Here is a 23,362-nt window from a genome sequence, read left to right as displayed (position 1 = left end):
GAGGGGGCTCAAAACCTCTTGACATAGATAACATGAAGGTTATTACTATAAACAGGAACAACAGCTGTGGAACAATCAGTTTAACAAGAATTATAGATTATATCGAAATACATATTAAAATGTTGGCATTATGTGATACTAACACCTGCTTTCCATGGGACTAATGAAACAGCAGAAACTTGCACCAGAACTTCCTAAGAGCAAGAAAAAAGCCTGAAAATAACACACATGGATAAGAGTTACACCACCAAGTACAGCTGGGGAACGGTTGATAATGAAACCTACATTTCTAGGCTTAGCAGTGTGGTGGTAGCAGAATGAACACATCAGTAGCAGAGCAGAAAAAAGGACTGGGGCTACTGACCTCCAGCTTGATCTCTTGCACTCACTGCAGCCGCTGCATGTGAGCACCTTGCTTAGTTTTTGGAGCTGAGGTTTATGCCCACAAAGTCACACGTTCATGCTGTGCTGCACATCAGGAGATGGCAGTGATTATACGAGTCTATTTTTAGGCTTCCGAGGAAGACAAGATCTCTTGTGGCCTATGCTTGTAATCATAACATAGTTTCTAATAACCAGATGGTTTCTATAAACTAAACAAGGACTCTCAGGCAAACTATGTTACTCAGAGTCAAACGTGTGAGCATACAGATCCATGTGTTGAAACCCAGGTCTGTGGCAATCTGAAAATAGGGGGGGAGGGAGGTTCTAGTGAAAGGGGCATGGGTGAGGAACTGAACCAACCCCCCTCCCCCAGTCTGTTTCAAATCCCTATAGGCTGTGGGCCACTTTCCCTTAGCTGGACTTCAATCTTAGGAGCCAACCTAGGATTGCAGAGGAGGAGGAGGAGGACTGCAGCGAGCTAAGCAGCAAGCAAGAGGCCGATCCTGTATTTCTCATGGGCATATCCTTTTTGCTCTTGTATGACTGGCCTTTCTGTATGATGGGCATTTAAATACAATGAAAGTGCATATGTACACATAGACTGGCTCACTGCTTGCCTCCAGGCTCACTAAGTACCTCCCTGGAAGTGTTGGGCAGGTATAGCATGGGAGATTCTTTACCTGAACAATACATCTGGATCTGTGCTGCTGTGTTCCTTGTAGCAAGAGGTGAACCTGCACCCTGTGCAGGTTTGCTATAGCCATTGCTAACTTCATAGAACAAGGACTGACACACACAAATCTATCCTCTATGCCGCCAAATCCTTCAGGGAAAAGTTGGCAGCTTGCTCTAAGCATCTTAGTGGCTCGGTCTTAGTTATTTAATTTTTACTTATTCCTAAAATACTTGCTGTTTTGCCCAGAGAACTCTCACAGCTGCTTGCAACTCAGTAGGAAGATGCAAGAATGTACAGCCACTAATTCTGTGTGCCAACATCCAATGTGAAAATGGCATCTGTGTCAGGAAAAGGGTCTCAAAGTCACTGATACAGGGGTTGTCTTCATGGGCTTTGTTTCTGCATTTCATTCCAGGATCCATACATTCAGAAAGAATGCCAAAAGAATCGAAACAGAGAGGGAAGAGAAACTATTGGGAGAAAGTAACCTAGTTATGTCTATAATGTATGTAGCCTGTGTTTGTTATGAAGGCACAAAGGAGCACGTATTCATAATAAAACACATGTAAGCCATCTGCACTAGTCTCCAGAATGTATTTAGCATTCAGGTTGTGGATAAGCCAAGGGATAATTTACTTGGAGTAACAGGCCGTTGGTACTAGTCTCATACAACAATGAGATGCTCTGGCCTTTTTGTGACTATGAAAGCTAAAGATTGTTATATCAGCATGTTTGGAGCAGGCTATTACATCCTCTGGTTTCTGCACACACACACACAAAATCGCACCAAACACCTTCCCACTTGCGTCATAGGAAATGTGAGCAGTTTGTGGGTTCTCAGCAGTTAGCTTTCCTTGGCAGCACTTTCGTAGATGCAAACTATCAAGCTAATCTGCACGTCAGGGGAGGGTCCTGCTACTTGTTTTTTAAGAATTGCGTGAGTATTGCTCAGGATCAGACTGTTGCCTTCAAAATTTTGCAGCAAGGGATTGATACTGCTTAAGAAGACTGGATGCATACAGATAATTTGGAAAGGAGTTGTGTTTTTGGCATCCTCTTTCAAGAAATAAATCTGGGATTTTGTTGTGCTCATCCCTGTGTTGAGGTGAGCCAAGATCTTTCATACAACCGTTGCAACCTGCAGACCTGGGACTAGACTGTGCTTCCATCGATTTCTAAGTCTCCTATCTTGCAAAAGAATCGTTTATTGCTTGCAGTATCATCATCTCATGACAGACGGGTAAGTGATGTCCACTCTTGGGCGTGCCATATTATATAACAGATATAGCCTATCAAGATAGTCTGCAGAATCAGTAGCGCTGCATACCATTCTGGAAGTGCATGGATTGCAACCACTCACTCACTGAATATTGGTTGCCAGTCAATAGACGTCCTACAAGACATATGGCCAGAAGTGCTGCTGTGGCTATGATGCTCTTAATATTGAAAGCCAGTGTGGCATAGTTGTCAAGAGCGTTGGACTAGGATCTGGGAGGCTCAGGTTCAAATCCCCACTCTGCCACGGAAGCTTACTGCGTGACATTGGGCCAGTCGCACCCTCTCACCTAACTTACCTCACAGGGCTGTTGTGAGGAGAATGATGTGAGCTGCTTGGGTCCCAACTGAGGATAAAGGCAGGATATAAATAAAATATAGATTGGCAATGTATAACTGAAGTTCCAGACATTTGATGCAATTTCTTACAGGGTGTCTATAGCGTACATTCAAAGGACAACAGGGATGAAGAAGAGATTCCCAAGCAATTGTCTTCTAGTCCACCAGAGTGGGTCAGGGAGTGGTTTGCTAGGGGGATTCAGACAAGAGGAAACTTGGTTGATGCAAGGAAAACATACACTGCATGGCAGAAGGCAGATGGAGGTGGTGGAGAAGAGTAACTGTTGAGCTGGTCTATCAACAGGAAACTGCTTTTCCTTAGTAGGTCCATCACCTGGTAACTTCCTTTTCCTCACTTTCATTCTTTGGGCAAAGGGATAGTATCAGCCACAAGAACTCGGTTTGATTTTTGTACTGTCTGGATACTGCTCATTAGCAGCAGAAGAGAGGACACCTTTGAGCATATGCAAAGTCTTTTTCTCTTTTATCGATGAGCAATCATGGTTCCCTATATGACAAATATGATCTTTCAATTTACAGAACTTCAGGAACTGAACCTCTAGCACTCCAAGCTTTAGGGAGGGGAGCAGTGGCTTGGTGACACAGGCAGCAGGCTCCAAATTTAATCCTTCACACCCCCACTTAAAATACTCCTGGCAGCAGTAAACCAGATAGCCTCCACACATTCCTGAGGGGTTAATCATCCCTCACTGGATAAGTGCTTTAATGATTTCCATTGTTCTTGTGCATCCCAGGGTTAGTCACTTCCTGCTTCCACTATTACTGTCTATCTTCTGTTAGAATGAACATTTTTTGTGGGCTTTCTCAGAACAAAACGTATATATTCTCCCCACTCAGAAGTACCAGTTGTGTTCCATACTGTTTTCTGACTTTTTTTAAAGGCCTTTCTCTGCACTGAATCAGTACATTGCTGTTGCTTAGACACACCAGTTGGCCAAGGACTATGATGGGAAGTTTGCCCAGCAGAAGGAAGCCAGCTGCTACTTGGCCAGTCCCAGAAAACCACCAACCTCTTGGCCTCGGTCCAAGGAAAACAGGTGCTACAAACCAGTCTCGGCTCAGGGACTTTGGAAGCAGCCTCACTGTGATCTTAGGTCTAAGTCTCATTAATGGTGGATGAGGTGGTTAAATGTGATTCTTGTCTGTTGCATGTGAGGCAGAAGTAGGACTTGCATGATTAAATTTAGCAATTGAGTCCAGCTTGGACAGCGGTCTGTAATGCAAGGCCTTTTGCAGATTAAAACTGCTTGCACCCATGATGGGATTGTTACAGCATATCAGATCCAGAATGTCACTGGAATGTAATCTTGCCAGGTTTTCATGCATGAATTTCGGCTATTGAGGCTCAAGGATATGGACATGCTGTTTGAGTAAGGAAATCCTATCACAACTCTGTCCTTACCCATTTTGGCTTAAAGTATCAATCCAGAGGGGATTGTGTTTTTTTTCTACTTTTGTAGTGAATGCTTCTTTAGAGCCTGCAGATGTAAACAACTGTTGTCAAACAGCAAATGGCCCCTTTGGAGACGAGATGCTTGAGCAAGTTGTGGCCACACAACTCCAGACTATTGTGGTTGGCAATAGTTATCTGGACCAATTTCATTCTGGTTTCAGATTGGCTTTTGAGACAATCCTGGCTGGATGACCTTCTGCGGGGAAAAAGAGTATCCCATTATTGATTTTTCTGGAGCTTAGTAGTTTTTGTTACATGTGTGTTTTGTCTTGACTTGTGACTGTCATTATTCCTATAGCTGTTGCAGTATGTAACTTCCCTTTTGGCCAGGTAGAGCCAATACTGAAGATGGGGGAACAGCTGAATCTGCTGTCCGAGTGAGTATTTGCAGTAACAGAGAAGTTAAAAGACCAAACCCTTGTCACCTTCCTCCACATGGTGAACAAGATTCCTTCCTGGATGTGTAAGGAAAGGCTAAATTACTGTTTGTGTGGAAGGTTCTGTTTCTCACAGCACTAGACTAATTTCCGTAATAGTTGCCACTTCCCCTTGACAGCAGGGAAGGAAAGATCTCCAAGACGGCTGATGTCAAAATGTCTTTTGTAGTTTTACGCTTGTGTATGGCTTTTGCCCAAGGAAACTTTAATGAATGGGCATGTTTCGATCCTATAGGGATGGTGAATGGTGGAAAGTCGTATCAGTGGCAACTGGCAAAAACTGCTATGTACCTAGCAACTGCATAGCCAAAATCTCTCACAGGTAGGAGATGCTACTTTTACTTTGATTTTGTTAACAGCAATACATGGACTGATCAAGGTGCCTTGGGGAGTTATAAGGTAGTATGTGTGTACCAAATGGCCCACCCCCACAAGGGACTGCACATTTCTGAGGAATCAGTCTATCATCCCTTTAACCTGTATGGGGCAGGTTTTACGGGCGCCAAACATGTTAATGCTTGCTTGCTTTTCAGGTGGCTCTTTGAGGGCATCAGCAGAGAAAAAGCAGAGGAGCTATTGATGCTGCCTTCCAACCACGAAGGTTCCTTTCTGATAAGAAAAAGTCAAATGAGGAAAGGTACTGGACCGAGTCCCTGGAAGTCTTATGAACAAACTCTAGGAAAGGAAGTTAATCATCTCTAGAAGAATGAGGACAAATATGGAATTCTTTCTAAGATGTATAACCTCCCCTCCACCATAAAAGCACTGAGTCACTTACCAGCAAATAATACCCTAACTTTAAAAAACAAAATGAATAAAAATTAAAGCATAAAATCAAGACAAAATGACAATAAGCAGCAGTGATCAGAGAACAAACCAAGCCTAACTTAGAATCTTAAAGGAATAATCAGTAAAATCCCCTGAACAGTATTATCACTTTCAAAAAGCCTTAATGAAGTTTTTTTAAAAAATTCATAGGTCCATATGAAGTTGCTTTACATTATAGAAGTCAGGGCATCAAGTTGAGCATGCCACTGAACTCTCTTGTGTGTTGTAAACAGGTTGCTATTCCTTGTCTGTCAGACACTCACAGCGTGGATCCTGCGATTCTGTGAAACACTATCGTATTAACTGCCTGGAAAACAACTGGGTTTACATCACTTCCCGCCTCACTTTCCCCAGCTTGCAGGATTTGGTGGACTATTACTCTGGTAACTTCTTTACTTCTTTGGTTTGTTAAAAGGGAAAAAACAAGTCTTCCCAACCATTGTGCTTAAAGTTTACCCCATCTTTTTACACAAGATAATGTATATGGGTCAACTAGACAAGTCTTCTCACAGCAGAATCCAGCTTTTCATTTTCTATGACCAAAATACCCGAAACTTTGAGGGAGAAGGTAGCAAAAAAGTCAGGGTCCCCTTTCATTGTAAAAATGCCAGCCCTATGTGGTCCTTCTAAGTAAATACTGCTTCTCATTCCAAAGCAGGTTTGGTCCCCAGAATTAGCACATACCTATACCACATATAAATGAACAGCCAGCATTGGCTCCAATGGCAAAAAATGTGGATGTGTACATGAGGACATATTCAGGGCTCCACCGCTATAGGTGCTACTGTCAACAAGGGAAAACCTCTTATGGCTGGGGAGTAATTATTTTAAAACTCTATAGCAGCAGAGAAGATTGGAAGGGCTGTTTTTCAGACATGAGCCTACCTACCTGCTTTCACACTACTAACTGTTCTCATCCTACCCCACAAAACCACCTCATCGTACAAACAGTACAAGAGGGGTGCACTTAACTTTACCTCTATGGACCTTCTCTAGAAAGAAATTTGGCTTCCTAACCCAGCCAAAGGTGCTTGGACTTAAGTCCCAGAGTTAAACCTGATTTCTGAATGGGTAATGATGACATTGCTTGTCTCCTGATAATTCCTAGTGCAGCTTGAGCCATTGATCCAGAGGAGTTAGCCATGTTAGTCTGTAGTAGCAAAATCTAAGAGTCCAGAAGCACCTTTAAGAATAACCAACTTTACTGTAGCATAAGCTTTCGAGAATCACAGTTCTTGTCAGCTGTGCATCTGACGAAGAGAACTGTGATTCTCAAAAGCGTATGCTACAGTAAAGTTGGTTAGTCTTAAAGGTGCTACTGGACTCTTTTTGAGCTTGAGCCATTGAGACTGTTCTCCTAAGTAGTGTTTCTTGGCTGCACTCTGCTACTGTGTAAGAATACTGGGAACTGGCATTATGACAGAGATGCTTCTAAGAACACATCAGGGCTATCATCTGGTTAACCAAAAAAACCCAGCTGGAATAAATATGATTGACAACAGGCTTGATGATCCAGACAGGACTTTGCACATCTAAGGCAATTCTCCTTCTTTGCTTTTAGACAGTAGGGATGGCTTATGTTGCTGCCTGCAAGAACCATGCTTCATCCAAGGATCTGACTCAGGCTTCCTACCCAACCTTTCAAGACCAGTGATAGTGAAAATGCCAAACCTCGATTGGCAGGAGATCAATAGGTACGTAAAGGGCCTGAAGTGACAATGGCGAGTGGGATACCTAATTGCTGCTTTTTGTAACTAGTCTCTGTCCACAAGCATAAAGCCCCTTAGTTCTTATTCTGGAAGGAATGTATTTCATGTCTGCTAGTAAAGGTAAAGCAAGCTTCCTAAAACTAATAAGACAGTCTTGTTTACAGGGCAAATCAATCTTCAAACACCGTTCTACTTACAACAAAGTAATCTCATTCTTCATATGAGAAAAAATGTTCAATCTTCTACTTCACAACCTGTTCAATCAGAATTCTTTTCTCCTGTCCAGTTCAGAACTGTTGTCAGAGAAACCACAGCCAGAAGACTCTCCCATCAGTCTGGGCCTGCGGGAAGCCCTCAGTTCTTACTTGTTAATGACTGAAGACTTGCCTTTAGAGGACACATCTACCAAAAAGGGGAAGAAATGCAAGGACACTTGATCTCCAATGGGAACTATTTGTCCCACAGAACTTGAAGGGGAACATAGAATATCCATCATCATTCATAACACGCTGCTATTAAATGCAGGAGGACCAGTGTTCTCTCACTTCGAGAAGGATGCTCCTTAGTCCAAACTGCCATGTTTATTTTTTTCTCACCTCTTACCACCAAAGTAAATAAAAAAAATTGTATGATTCCATTCAGAGAGACCTCTGGCATATTTTTAGTTTTGAGGCTGTGTTGCCAAAATTCCCTGTATATGTCTAATCTTGGTTAACAAGAATCACACAAATATTCATAATACATTTAAGGTGTGTGCCCTAGAGTTACCTAAGTAGGCCCCATTTGCTTCAGGGCTTAGCAGGGATTTTCTGTTCCAATTCAATACAGCACACCTGCTCTGTGGGATCTTGGCTGTTTGGTGTGTGTCTCACCTTGTAACTTCTGACTAGAAAAAAAGGAAGAAGATTCAAAGCCCTACACAGTCCCTTCACTGACAAGTTATTGTCAACTACACTGCAGAGCAATTATACCTGGGGGACTAAGCTTGAAATAGCTTAAGATCATACAAAACTAAAATACTACTAGTCACACACTTGCATTAACCATTTGAACATTACAGTCAAACAAGTAAAGTGTACTTAATCCTGTTTATTCAAATAACAGACATTAAAAAACCTTTCATGTTCCTCAAGTATGAGCTGAAAGCAAAGGGTTAGATTTATCAGAAACACTTGCAGGACTTGAATGGACTTCTCCCCTGAATGCAGGAAGCATTATGAACAACATGTAGCAAGCACAAGGTGCTTTACAGAGAGGAAAGCAAAACTGATTCTTCTGCTGCAACAAGTTATTCTCCTGGTAAAGAAGAGGTTTAACCAAATTCCCTTTCCCTATAGCAGTCCACTGTACTGCATTTTGTTCATATGTACTTGACCCCGCAGAGGTCTCTTGGGAAAAGGGAACAAAAGAGCCAGTTTCCAGGAATGTAGCAATTGCTCTACCTACAGTAATAGGGAAAGCAATTTGCCCCCTCCTTCGTCACATGGAGCCTTGTCTCTAGGATGCAGAAGTCTGTGGGCAGAGATGGCTGATGCCACTTACCTATTTATGCTTTCAAAATGGTTTAAATAGCCTTGGCTCAACAACTTTAACCTGGTCAAGCATCCAAAGCATCACAAACTTTAGTCATCCATCTGTTTGTAGCTTGCTACTGAAAAGTTGGAGTTTTCTTTATAACCAACATTACCGAGCAAACATTCACAACTTCAGTACTTCGTTTCTTAAGAGTCAGATGTTATTTAACAATCACATAATCTTTATTCCAAGTATTACAGCAAAGTAATTTTATCTGCTGTACAGATGTTATTCATATGAATATGTGCCAATAAACTGGAGACAAATTATTCCCTGAAATTAGTCTTGGCACAAAAGCCTTTTTGTAGTTATCCTTTCTGAAAGAGATCAGCTGGTCAAAGTGTTAACAGTAGTCAATGTTACTCCTATAACAACACTGGCTAACTGAAGTATACATAATCAATTTTTGCAGCATATAAGCATTACAGATTTATATCCATAATTAACAATTTACACTTAAACGGGCCTTCAACTCACAAATGTGCTTTAATTTTAAACTTTGGTGTCAAAAACAACTGATATCAAGGTAATAAAAATACAACTTATTCAGAACTCTGTCAATGCAAGAATAGCCCATTCCTGTCCACTTCAATGTAACCTTTTGTCCCAGGTGTTGTCTAACAAAAAGAAAAAAAATCAGGTATGGAAATATGATTTGCAGGCAAAAGGTTTTTTAAACACATACAATACACCAATGTTTCCAGATGGTACTGTATAATGTAGCTTCATCTTAAGCAGCATTTTCACTTTGATCTCACAAATACAAATAAGGAAACTAAAAATAAAAGTACAAAAAGGGATTTTTGAAAACATACTGTTTAACATAATACCCCACTGCTTTGGGGACAGTACCTCATGCATAGATCTTGAGGCTTCGTTTACACATATATAAAATAAACTGATTCCCAAAACCACATTTACAAGTGTCTACAAGGAGAAAGTTTATAATATTCGAAGACTACATTTGGAACTATAACCGGAATGGAAATTATTAACAACTGGGTAGAAAACTACACCATGTCTATCATAGACCATGGCTAAATCTGAATTTGCAGTACACCGTTTATCTCACAGACCATTCTGTACCCTACCATGAGGGCAAAACTCATCAGTATTATATCATGGGAGGCATAGCATGGCCAGACTCAGAAATTCAAGAATGCACAGAAGTACAACATAAATGGGTTTCCCAGTACCATAAAAGGCATGCTATTATGACATGATAAATATGGAAAACAATCATTTACTAGGAAAAGAAGTGCAACCAAATTGTGACCTTCTACTGCATCTATCTAAAATAGTAGACATGTTTCAGGTCATTATTTGCAAATCTCTTGTAACAGTTTATAATAAAATTAGACATTCATATTTGCTAGGCTTGAAAATAATATCATCTATTGATTAAATACTGTGGTTATGTATAAACCAGTAGAATAAAATATGACTCAATCTGGTGCACTAGTCACTTAAATAAACTATGCAGAATGTAATTTACAACCTTGGTCAACTAATTATTTTTGGCTTAGAACTTTGTTCTCCAGTGGCACAATTTTGTCAGTGTATTTATGCAATGAACTTTAATCTTTAAGTTCTAAATAACTTGATATAAGGAGTAGAAGTCTATTGCCAGCCTGCTCCTTGTCCTTGAAGACAAGAATAAATCCCTTTCCACAATGTTAAAAATGCCTAGCAAAAGTCAAATGAACAAAAAGGGCAATCTCATTACTGTTCTTGAAGAGTAACACTTGAAACAATTCCCTGAAGTCAGTTCTGCATCACATGCAACAAGCATGCTATTCCGCTTAAACAGAGTGTTCATCATTGATATGCCTCAGCCATCATGAAGAATTGTCCAGTATCATGTTGAACAGCAAAGCGCTATTTGTTGCACTTTGCCCAAGTCTGTGAGGAGTTGTTTTATACAATGTTTGAGTTGTGGGAGTCTAGCTAGTGGTTCTGGTGGTTCTAGCTCTCCAGTATAATCCAACCAGCTCTCCAAAACTGCAAAAGAAAGAATGTTCATGTTCATACATATCCATCTATTGACATATATACTGAAATATCCATATATCGACACCTTCACTCATCTGCACTGAGCCTTCTGAAGGTGCCACTCTGCAAATGGGTCAGATCAATAACTACCTGTTCACATGCTTTCTCTGTGGTGGCTCCCACCTTGCGGAATGGCCTGCCTGAGGAAGTCAGAAAGGCTCCCATACTTCTATCATTTTGCAGAATGGGCAGAACAGAATTTTCGGAAGCCATTTTTAAAAAGGGATTAGAACTGTAGTATAATGGAGCCCCTGGGGATGGGAGGTATATAAATTGAAATATAAATAAATAATGGAATAGCTCAAGTGATTGGTTTTATAAAGGGATGGGATTGTGGTCTATTGCAATGTTTGTTGCAAGTATCATCATCCTTTTGCTGCATTGTCTCCTGCCTTTGAAACCCACTTTCCACATTACAGGATTGTCGTGTCTTAGACTTTTTGTGGTTATTGTTTTTGTTGCTGTTTGACTCCTACTGCATTATTTATTGAAGATCCTTGCTGTCTGATCAATATATTTTTTTTAATTGTAATGCACTTTGACTCTCAGCATGAAAGCTGGGTAACAATGAAGTAAATAAATGGATCAGTCACTACTGTCTAGTGACAATCCTAAGAACATCTACCTGAAAACATGCTCCACTGACCTCAATGGAACATACTTCCTAAGTAAACTTGTTCAGGACTGAACTATAATTTTAGTAGATTATATTTTATGCAAATAGTTTATCAGCACAAGTTATTTCTCCTTTTTCAGATACTTAATTTAAAAAAAAAGAATGATGACATATGCCCCTTAGGGATCATTCTTACTATCTGTAACCAAGCAGTATCCTATAAGCATAAGCAATTTTTATGACATTCGCTTGTGTATGCAAATGCACACTCTTCAAAGCAATGATATGCTTCCTACTTTCTCTCCTCAATTCCCTTTAGCAAAAATGTGCTATTTCTGAAATGTTTTCTGAATGGTTTAACATTTGTAATACTAAAACATGTATCTTTTAACTGAAACTCAAAAAGTAACAACAACAACAACAGTGTGCTTATATACCACCCTTCTGGACAAATTAGTGCCACACTCAGAGCAATGAACAAAGTCAGTGTTACTATTATCCCCACAATACAGCTGGGGCTGAGAGGAGCAAGGCCACCTGCAGAATTCATGGCAGAGTGCTGACTCAGAGCCCAGCCACTTAACCGCTATGCTACAGCAGCTCTCCTAAGAGAAAAGGAAAAGCTCCCAAACAAATCATTGGAATGAAGCAAGGGTCTCGAAAGTGTTACTTTATGAATATGCAGTAATGCTGTCAAATTGAATCTAAGGAAAGCCTTATAGGATGATACTAGAAAAGGCTACCACAAGAGCATGCTTTCTTGACAAAACATTGGTATGTTGCAGCTGCCTCTTCCTAGTTTAGGAGTCAGCTGAATACATCTTAGGTGTTATCTTGGAGGACAGTACTAAATCCTGAGATGTAACTGGCATACTTCAACCAACAGAATGCAACTGTGCAATTTGGAAGGGGAGAGGGGACAACCGTCTTGGTAAGATTCTCAGCAATTTGTTGAAATCTTCCAAGACTAATGTGGTGTATCTTTAAAGTTCCCAATTGTGAGCATCAAGCCCATAAGGCGTACACAACATACTTCTGAATGTTTCAATCTGCTCTACTAGCATTTGTCATCTCTAGACTACTGTAACTGCATCCTTGTCTCCAAATAGGCATTCACTTTTAAAGTAGTTCATCCATTATTGCCCGTCTTCTGTTATAAACTTTATGTTATAGGGTGAATCCAGTTTTTCCTGTATATGTGAAGCCACTTCCATTTCAAGCTGTATTTGGGGCACAGTTCTTCAGCAAAGACCTGACCTACCCCAGCTTCACTTTACCTGCATCCCCCCCTGCCATTACTATTCATTTATAAGAAGGGCACTGAAGAATTGTTTTTCTACATACTCAAGTGGGTCCTAGGCTACGTGACCATAAATCAGTGCTAACCACAGGGATTCACAAAGAACTAAATTTCATGAAGATCTTGGGGGAAAAAGAGAAAACAAAGTATTTACCATCCAGTTCCTTTTCAATTAAATCCATTCTGTGTGTGACTTCATCTTGGAGAGACTCGACATGGGCTAAAAGGTTAAGCTGCCACTGCAGCTGGGAATTCACAACTCCTTCCTTATCCTTCTCGAGAAGCTTCACTTCAATAGCTTCTTCTGACGTGACTTTCTTAGATATATTTTCTCTTACCTGCCAAAATATGAAAGTTAATGTTTTGTATAGGCACTGAATCAGCTAATATAATTTTAAAGTTATAGATACAGGAGTTAATAGTACTTGGCTGTATAACTGGTTGTTTGTAATTTCTAGGATTCTCAACAGCCACACAGTTTTTTTTACTGGAGTATAAGACTAGCAAATATCTCAACCAGTCCAAATGTACTGAAATTTCAGTAAGACTATGAAGTCTACAGAACTTTTCAATGTGTTTCAAGTTTTTAAACCCTTCTTCAGGCAGAATTAAAAGTGTTAACTGCAAATACACATGAAGTATTAGAAAACACATTAAAATAGTTCTCAGAGAAGGAAATGTACCAATACTTGGTTTACATGCAATCATTGCAGAAGTTCTAAGGCGCTGTTACATTGTATAGTTATGCATTATTCTGAAAGGCAGCTTTAAAAAATTACATCCTATCTGCCTGTATCTAATACTGTTAAGCAAACTTAAGTGCCCTTGTATTTTCTTAAGAGTGGGTGGTGATTCCTGAAAGGTCCAACAAGACATCAAACTTCAGAGTTGGGGGTCTACCGTGGTAATTGGTAGAACTCACTGCTCCATTACAAAAGCACCACCCTTAAGTCTTTGGAATATGTTTGGATAAAGACCAGCAGGTTTGGATCAGCAAACAACTTTCTAAATAATACAAACCAAGGCATGTTCTGAAGGCACTTGATATGGCAACCTTACTGAAGTTAAACCTGTTTAGGTCTGAACAGAATCTTAATGAGAGGCCATCCAGGAACTTTATGCATGCCATATTGTGTTCCATGGAAGGTGGAATGTAAGTGGAATGAATAAACAATACACAGCATATTAATTCTTCACACTTCTCCAGTTGAATAATTTTGCATAGAAGTCATCAGCATTTGATTATAAATGGCTTCAGATTAAAGTACCTTACAATGTAAATATATTCATATTTACAAATCACATTTTTTATTTTTGCAATTTATCTATCAATCAATAGGAAATACATGTCACTCAGAATCCCCAAATGGTCTGCAGTTGAACCAATAGGGTGGCTCAGTGTATGTGCACGGCTCTGTATGATGTTTGTCTCTTCATTTGCTTTAGCAGCAGATTATTTTCCTCTTCGGCTCAAAGCCAGAAAAATCCCAGATATTACATACCTTAGAGTAGTTATGTTTTGATTCATTCTCCAGCTTGCATATTTCTTTATCCAGCTCCCATCCTAATCTCTCTACAATAGTATCATCTCCATTCTCTCTTATCCTGTTGACACCATCATCTATGTCCGAATTTCTGGTTTCTACAACAAGTCTTTGTTCTATAGCAGGATAGTAGGCTCGAGGTTTTTGGTAACAGTGTTCACTAGTGATATAAGATTCCTCTACAGAAGGAATGGCAGAAGATTTCTCAGTTGTTCCATTAAAAGTTCTGTAACTTGTAGTCTCCTCTTTGCAGCAGTTTTCTTCAATGTGAACAAGGCGAGTGCTAGGAGATTTTTCATCTACTTCAAGATGCTTCCAAGGTTGACACCAGAGTTTTAAGTCAGGATGTTCTTTACTTCTGGTTAAAAATGTAAAAACATGAAAAAGTCACCCTCAAAAAGATATCAGATGGTATACTTTTACTCTGAGAGTCAAATAATGCCATCCTTTGAATGCTGGTTCTGTGGATATTTTAAGTACCTTCTTTTAAACCTCCCAGTGCTGATAAATGCTATGAAATGTAAGTAATGAATAACCTGATTTGAGCTAAGAACTGATATACCAATTTTAACAAAGTTTCTGAACACACATGTAGTTAAATAACACTTACTCTACATGAACCTGCTACCAAAAGTAAAGTAAGTAACTAGATGCAACACTGGGAGATGTTGAAGTTCTTTAAAACCTGTAAATAGCAGCTCGGGAGAACAGGCTATTCAACGTTGGGAAAACAGTGCAGGTAGAAAGTTAGTCACCTTAAGTGTGGCAGCCCTGATCCCGATTGTCACTCTAGGTACTATTTACAGTTCTAAAAAAAAAGGCTGATCAGGTCATGGATCCCACCTAATGCAATATCTACAAGAGCCACAACAACCATACAATTATTGCTCTTGAGGAGCAAATGCTTTGAGTTTCCAAGGAATTTATAGAAATAAATTACATAATCAGAACACATGTAAAATTAATTCAGCCGAAAACAAAGTTTCCTGGTGACTGGGAAAGAATCAATGCATGTATCTTCTCAAGTAGGGATTTCAGTAAATTCCCAAACTGTGTACAGTGAGGGAAAAAAATGTAAGCCTCAATTACGCATTCACAAAGAAGGCTGGCCCACAGCATCTCTGCATGAGTTACTGCACGGTATGAGCCAATCAGGTTCCTCTGATGTGGAGAAGGATTTATTTTTATTTATTTCAAATTTCTATTCCACCTTCCCCATGGGCGGGCTCAGGGCGAATAACAACCTATTAAAACACAATAAAAAATCCATCTATGTTAACAGAAAAGAGTCCATTAGCACCTTTAAGACTAACCAACTTTACTGTAGCATAAGCTTTCGAGAATCACAGTTCTCTTCGTCAGATGTGCAGCTGACGAAGAGAACTGTGATTCTCGAAAGCTTATGCTACATTAAAGGTGGTTAGTCTTAAAGGTGCTACTGGACTCTTTTCGATTTTGCTACTACAGACTAACATGGCTCTGGATCTATGACATCTATGTTAAAACATCATTAAAACAGCAGCATATTTCTCTTCATACAGCAACAATCAGACCTACAAATTTAAAAAACAGGATGGTGGACAGCCTTCACAGGGAGGGTTAGAATTTTATACAACCCTTTTTTCAGGCCAGCGGAGGCCCAGCCTCAGCCATGTGCTTGGCAGAACAACTCTGTCTTGTAGGCCTGGCGGAAGGACAGTAGGTCCTGCTGGGCCCTAATCTCAGCAGACAGAGCATTCCACCAGGTGGGAGCCAGAACTGAAAAGGCCCTGGCTGTAGTCGAGGCTAGGTGGGCCTCCTTGGGGCTAGGGACCACCAACAGCAGTTTGTCCCCTGATCAGAGTGTCCTACGGGGAATATATGGGGAGAGATGGTCCCGTAGATACACTGGCCCCAGTCTGCATAGGCCTTATAGGCCAATATCAGAACCTTGAATCTGATCCAGTACTCCATTGGCAACCAATGCAGCTCGTGTAAGATCGGTGTTGTGTGTACCTTATTTGGCACTCTCGTACTAACACGCGCCACTGCATTTTCTGTGACATCTCTTCCTGAGAAGCAGCTAAATAATCTAACCAACCCAGTTTACAGCAGCAGAGTTATCTTTCCCCAACGGAGGCTACCCATTGTATTTCTGCAAGAGCTGCTGCTCTGGGCATGCCTCCTCCAAATAAGAAGATCCATTCAGAGCAAGCACTTTAAGCATGGAAAATGGTTAATTTCTGCTCAAGAGGAGAACAGCCAAGTAATAAAGCTGACAAGCCTAATGACCTCCTTTCTATTGCTTTGAGTGAATTCAAAAGCCGTTGTGTTTCACACATGTCATCTTACCAAGAAAATCTGAATTTTTTATCACTGTTAATTTGGTCTAAGAAGTAATATATGCTTGACTAAAAGTTGTCGGTGTGCAGAAAAAAATAAAAGCAATATATAATTTCTATACTATATTAATCTGCAAATGGGTTTATAGTTATCTTTTTCACATGACAACCCTGCATTAGTCCCACTGGTGGAGCGGTGATTTCCTCCTGAACAAGGAACTTGGTGAAAACCTTCTAATACTGCTGAAAGGTTCCTTAAGTCAGAGGAAACACTTAATGGATCTATACAATCCAACCCATGACATCTTCCTGCACTACCACACTTACTCCAAAGACTTGTATTTGCACACAAACAGCATGTTTCAACTGTTTCAACCAAAGTTTTTATTGTACATCTGACACTATTTGAAACAAATCTAAAAATCTTTAGAAATCCTCTATATTTACATTCATAGTATTCAAAGCAGTTAAAAATATTCAAACATTAAATACAGAAATTCAATTCTGATTTTAAAAAACCTCTACAAATATAACCCCCCAAATCCACTATGCCACAAAGCAGCAGGTAAAAAAACAGATGAGATTCTTCAAAATCTATTACAACTATAATTCAGAGTGTCAAAACACTGCTTACTGCAAAATGCTCATCTTCAGTTGAAGTCCATGCAGTACTTCTATTACTTTTTGCACATCGCCAAGAAGCTGGTGTGTAGCTACTATTTTCTTAGCATTCTGGTGGGAATAATTTTCTCCCAAAAATGCTAAGCCATGCATGTGACCGCTGCATAGCCACTCCTTCTCATACCAGTACTTCAAGCTGGACCGCTTACCTAAAGCAACAGTAATGATGGGTGAATGACAAATAAAATTGCTTGCAAAATTTCCTCAACTTCTACTAAGTCTTCATATTATTCATGAATTGGAAATTCCAAGAAAGGAACACTAAAATGAAGTTTTATTGAGAGATCCCTGAAAGCACAAAAACTTTAGTAGTAGAACCTCCCATGAGGATAGAGGTTTTTTAAGCGTGGGGAGAACTATGTAAATTGATCCCAAGCTCTTGAGAGGAAGGATGGGATACCCATGTAACTAATGAATTACTCACATTTACACAGTGTCATAACACGAAACTAAAAAATGACATTCAGTAGTATTTTAGTTTTTCCAAGTTTTTAAAAATAGTAAATAAAAGTGAATGGGAGGGAGAAAATCCAAATGAAGATCCCATGATGCAGTTTCATTCTAAGCCAGTGAAATTTTTTCTTGCAAAAGGCTGAGGAAACTGACTAAGGAAGCTTTGACTCTTGAACACTCATACTTTGGAAACCTAGTTGGTCTATTGGACCCAGATCTTCTTGCTCTTGACTACTAAGTAATATGGCTACCCACCTGAAACCATCTAGCCACCAGTGAGCTTCAAGTGAGCATTTCAGAACTTTTGAGAAAATGCACAGAGGATTGGACTGCACACAGTTCTGCATCTGAAACCTAGTTAACTTTGTTAATAGAAAGTATTCAATTATTTGAATGAACTGATACTTCAAAAATTCCTAAGGTGGTAAGGCAAAAGTTGCTGTTGCCTCTACAGACTCTTTTAACACACTAGCTAACTTCTTGTCACAGACTACAAGAAAATCACAATCACAGCTGGATTCTTCAATAGCCACAGCAGAGGCTGCTCTTTGCTCTCCCTACTGAAAGCAAAAACAGTAACTTCTAGAAAGAATGACGAAAAAGGATTGGTGCAGGGTTATCCTTGTTCTCTCGCAAGGAAAGAAGAGCTGTGAGAATGAGTCTGTGTTGGCTGTAGCAACTCCTTTGGGAGAAAGCAAAAGCTGTAGTACTACTTTTCAGTTGCCTGCACTATCTGTCAGAACTATAGAAATGACAGATTCTATCTAGATAAGCTTTTAGCCGATAAGGACCATGAAATTACATTAAAGGTGGCAAATTTTGCTGTGCAAGCCATACGGATTAGGAAGTATTTTACAGGGGGAAATATTTAAATATTTTATAATGTTAAGGATTTTAATATTTAATAATTTGGTCTTAGGCACTCAGGTTTTAAGGTTTTAAATATTTAAGACTCTGTACCCTGAAATTTTAGTGAATAGATTTGTAAATAATATGACTTACCATGACTGGGTTGTATGCTATTATTGTGTGGTCTATGACCGTAATAAAGATTGACTGATCTGTCAGAACTACAGACTAATATGGGCCCAAGAACTTTTCATTACAGATTTCCACTTTAGATGAGTAGTACTATGTGCTAGCAGGAAATGGATCTAATATAGACATTCTTTCGAAAGAAAACCCAGAAAAGAAACTAGATTTAAAGAAGGTCAGTGTCTTTCCCATGAAATTTGTACTGATCAGCAAAATGCACCTGCTATATGGACTCTTACCAACTGTTCCCTTTAGTTACAACTGGATCCAACCCACAGGATCTTTAAATGTGTGTATTACTATTAGAAGATTCTGCAACCTTAGAAATCTTTGTACCTGGAGGATCTTGACAAATATAGCAGGTATATTTTTCAGGTACATTATCTTCTAATAATCCCATACAGACTCCATGCTGCCAACACAGACACTCTTCACACTATGATAATTGAAAAACAGAAATTAAACTGCAATTAGATCAGTAGTACAAACCGACAGACAAAAAATCATTTAAAATATTTTATAGGCACACAATATTAATAATTCTTGTTAAGTTCTTTTGCCAATGGAAAAAAATATTATATTAAAATCAATGGAATATTTATTGTAGTTAACTTTTACTAGAGGGAGTTATCTTACAGTGGAAAAAACACTTCCTGTAGAGCATTTATGGATCCAACTCAATGTTTAAACATCTTAGCATCACTGTACTATGCTGAGAATTCCCATCTTAAAAACATAAGCTATATTATGTGTTTACCAATATACAAACAAATGGCTAATCCTTATATAGTTTGGATATCCAAGGGAGAGATCTGCAATACAGTCAGGGTAATAGACACTTACTACTTGCATTTTAAATAATTACTTTTGTGTATTGTCGAAGGCTTTCACGGCTGGAGAACGATGGTTGTTGTGGGTTTTCCGGGCTGTATTGCCGTGGTCTTGGCATTGTAGTTCCTGACGTTTCGCCAGCAGCTGTGGCTGGCATCTTCAGAGGTGTAGCACCAAAAGTCAGAGACTTTTGGTCTCTGACTTTTGGTGCTACACCTCTGAAGATGCCAGCCACAGCTGCTGGCGAAACGTCAGGAACTACAATGCCAAGACCACGGCAATACAGCCCGGAAAACCCACAACAACCAATTACTTTTGTGTTTTCATTTACTTTGATGCATATCCACAGCCTTATCACCATATACCTGAATCATAAAGTCATTTTCTTCCTCCACTTCACAAATACACCGGACGATTTCAAAGTCATTATCATCATCTTCAAGATCCTCATCAGGATTAGTTGTTACATCAATGTCCTGGCTACAGTCATCGTCGCTCCAAAGCAAACTATCTGCGGATGACTCACTCAAGGTATCATCATCTGTGGGCAAGAAGTTCAATTGGAATAAAATCCATTTAAGTAATTGAAGAACTGTTGCCAAAGGAGTTGACCATTCTAAATCAGTGTAAACTGAGAAATATCCATTGCCAATTCTATCCAACATTCCAAATAATGTTTGTTTGAACTAGTAGTTCTGTGCCAGACTTAGATAATGTTATAAATTTTAATTATTACCAAATGAATGTAAAGCATATGGTGCAATCTAACCACTGACTTCAATTTGAGTTGGGGCGGGGGGGGGGGGATTTTCTTAGCTAAAAAGTAGAGTATATCTCTGGTGTTCTCAATTCTACAGTACTTTGGGATTAAGTAAACAGATGGCAATCTGGGTCATTGTTAAAAATAAGTAAACGCTGTCCTTCCTTCTCCACTTTCCTGACTACCAGTGACATGCTGTGTGCAAGTGAGCAAGGCACACCTATATATATTGCACTCTAATGCTCCCTATCATACACGTCAAGTGTGAAAGTGGCGAAGATGAGGGATATGATGAAACATACTCCCAATGCTCCTCTTCCTGCTTCCCAATTCATATGTGAGCAGACAAAGGTTCTAGGCCACTGAGTTCCAAACTCAGCACAGCTAGGGTGAGTAGTGGAGAAAAAGGAGCAACTGGAGAAGGCATCACCTTAACTGTGCTGGGCTAATAGTGCAGGTGGGGTAGTGGTCTTCTTCAAGTATCTCTGAAACAACATTGCTTGGTAATGGGATACTCAAGGCCATTGATCTTCTATCCTTCCAGACCAGGACATACCAAGTTGCAAGCAAGTGATGACATCAGACTCATATCACGGGTGGCGGGGGCAGACTTATGACCTCACCAGTGTTAAGACCAGGACAATGGGCACCAGACCAAAAGAGCTGGAAACACGCAACAAAAGCCAAGCACCAGGAGATAATACTCTGAGAGCAACAAGCCAAGAGCCACTGAGTGACCTCATCTTGCCATTCTGCAGCTCTTCTGCACTCTTGTTCTCTACTTGTAGGTTCTTCCGAAAGGCAGCAAAAATGGTTACTTTATAACAGGGGCTTTTGACCCACAGCAGCTCTGTGACTCACCAAATCCTTGAGTCCACATCCATGGACTCAAGATCACTGCTTTAGATCAGTGGTTTTCAGACTTTCTATATGAAGGGAACCCCTTTCTGCATCAATTCATCTACTCTGGAACCAACTGAACCTCTATCTCTTACAGAGAAAACGGGGCACAGACCACTCTTTCAGTTTATAACAGAGTACTTGCCAGGCTGGTTGGATTTCATTGTTTTATTTCTAGAAACAAAAGAATACGTCTTAGGACAAACAATACTCCACTGAACTGCACACTGTAGGGAGGAGTACTGGTGAAGAATTTTTCTCTTAGGAAGTCATCTGTATGCCATCTTTCTTAGCAAAGAAGCTCCTGGTAAGTTTCCAAAGATACACAGAGTTCCTTGGAACATGGTGCTAGTAGTACTCTACGCTTCTGGTTGCCCAGAAAGAAAAATGGGAGAAGGGTGAAGCAGGACTGCAGGCTACCTTGTAAGCTTGTCTCTCCCAGCAGAAAATAACTAGCTTAGTAATGAACACTGAATTATATTTCACTGTCAGAACTGAAATCTGGGCATCCTGCATACACTATACAAATTTATATGTACTTTTAAGACATACATTTAATGTATGCATTCAATGTGCATTAAGTAATCTGCAGTATGACAGTTGAGGGGGGGGGGTCACAGGTAAGACATTTAAACTTTCTGCATAATTCTTATAAATGTAGCAAATTGCCCAGATTGTAAAAAACTATTTCAGGATTAATAAGTATGTATCTGATGTTATACTTCATAATTTTATGCTTCTTTTTAGGTAGTCTGGGCAGTGTTTACCTATAAAAGATACAGAGCTATTTATAATGGCTCTCTCAATGCTTACAGAGTAAAACCTTCAGGAAAAACGAATTGACAATAGCAATAAAATTGTATTAATACTGAAAGCATTGGTTGATCATCTCAACCAGGATGCTATGTACATCAGTCTCTGCACATACAAAAATGGGGCGAAGCAAAAGAAGGGCAGTCTAGGGTGAGTAAAACACATACAAAAGCCCTCTCCAATCATGGAGGTACACTGACCTTACGTTTTACATACACTTGTCAATGGTTCGGCAACTGTTTACATTTAGTTTGCAAAAAGAAGCCCTCAGTTCTGTACAATTTCAATAAGTTTGCTCAGTAAGCATTTAGATCTAAATCTACAGACTTAATTTTCTTTCCTCTAATATTATTTTCCTAATTCCCTACATATAAATTATTTTAAAGCCTTTAATCTATTTAGGTGCAATATGGCTGAGCCTGGCATGCATTACAGTGGTATAGGTCTCAACATTCAATGTTTAAGTTGTTTTAAAGTAGCTGCGAACATTACCTCTCATAAGAAGTAGGTAAAGGTTGGTTTAAGATTAAAAAAAAAAACAAGTCACCTTTAAGCAGAAACCAAATCTAGAAGATTTCAGCCTGAAGGTTGAGCATTCTGGAAAGATATAAATGATTCAAATGCAAGAATTTAGAATGGAAACTTATTGAACATAACAATAATTGGTAAATGGTAAGAATTGGCCTTAGCTCATTTTAATATGTATCAAGGACTAAAAGATAGTAGTAAATGAGTGGCTGATCTAGGAACAGTGAAGCAAGTAAACTCTGCAAGTCAAAGTGTACCTCCATTGACTAGGACTCGAATACAAAAAAATTACAAATTCTTCAGCAATTTGTTATTTTGCTATTAAAAATGCCTTAATTGTTTAACATGATGTTTACTTTCAGAAGCAATTAGTCATGAAACACAAAAGACAAATCCCAAAGAAAATTTACTAGAATCTATGACAGAACTACTTATGTACAATTAATTAAAATTATTTACTTAAACTACGCTTCATTTAAAAGATGAAACATCTTGCTTCCAGAGTAATTGATAATTCTAAGACAACCAATACATGTGTGTTTATGTAATACAAGTTTGATGCAATATTTTCCTAGTTCAAATCAATCCAGTATTTTGGGAGGGAAAAGAATATGGAAGATAGTGAAATGTTTAGAGCACGTTATTACCAGCTGATGAAGTTACGTAACGCATGGAATGCTTGTTAATAGAAGGGAGCTTATATTATAAAGTGTTCTATTATTTCCTGTAAACTACATATATCTGAACATACTTGCTATTTCTCAATAATACCTCTTAAAATTAACTGATTCATGTATTTAACTGCTAATCCATACACTTAGAGGTGTGCAG

At 39.3% G+C, this 23,362-nt stretch overlaps 2 protein-coding genes across 4 annotated transcripts in view; one reads left to right on the top strand and one right to left on the bottom strand.

Annotated features, from left to right (window-relative positions):
- Positions 1-2,098: 2,098 nt before the first annotated feature.
- On the top strand, positions 2,099-7,727 carry SLA2 (Src like adaptor 2). The gene is made up of 8 exons (XM_054981239.1): positions 2,099-2,300; positions 3,577-3,732; positions 4,447-4,525; positions 4,821-4,907; positions 5,119-5,222; positions 5,647-5,796; positions 6,975-7,107; positions 7,409-7,727. The coding sequence occupies exons 2-8, from the start codon at positions 3,639-3,641 to the stop codon at positions 7,557-7,559; spliced, it is 798 nt and encodes a 265-aa protein (XP_054837214.1). The 5' UTR covers positions 2,099-2,300; positions 3,577-3,638; the 3' UTR covers positions 7,560-7,727.
- Positions 7,728-8,857: 1,130 nt separating this feature from the next.
- The window catches only part of PHF20 (PHD finger protein 20), a 46,165-nt gene continuing 31,660 nt past the window's right edge, over positions 8,858-23,362 (bottom strand). For 2 of the 3 annotated variants that reach the window (XM_054980242.1, XM_054980244.1), the window contains exons 13-18: positions 19,896-20,071; positions 19,036-19,135; positions 17,165-17,360; positions 14,168-14,567; positions 12,820-13,003; positions 8,858-10,698 (exon numbers count right to left, since the gene is read on the bottom strand). In XM_054980242.1, the coding sequence (XP_054836217.1) occupies positions 10,556-10,698; positions 12,820-13,003; positions 14,168-14,567; positions 17,165-17,360; positions 19,036-19,135; positions 19,896-20,071 (1,199 nt within the window). In that variant the 3' untranslated portion in view covers positions 8,858-10,555. The remainder of the gene's footprint in view (positions 10,699-12,819; positions 13,004-14,167; positions 14,568-17,164; positions 17,361-19,035; positions 19,136-19,895; positions 20,072-23,362) is intronic. The other variant, XM_054980243.1, reaches the window with a different exon arrangement.

This window comes from Eublepharis macularius, chromosome 5 (assembly GCF_028583425.1).
Source record: "Eublepharis macularius isolate TG4126 chromosome 5, MPM_Emac_v1.0, whole genome shotgun sequence".
Classification (NCBI taxonomy): Eukaryota; Metazoa; Chordata; class Lepidosauria; order Squamata; family Eublepharidae; genus Eublepharis; species Eublepharis macularius.
This window is presented reverse-complemented; position numbering and strand designations above follow the sequence as displayed.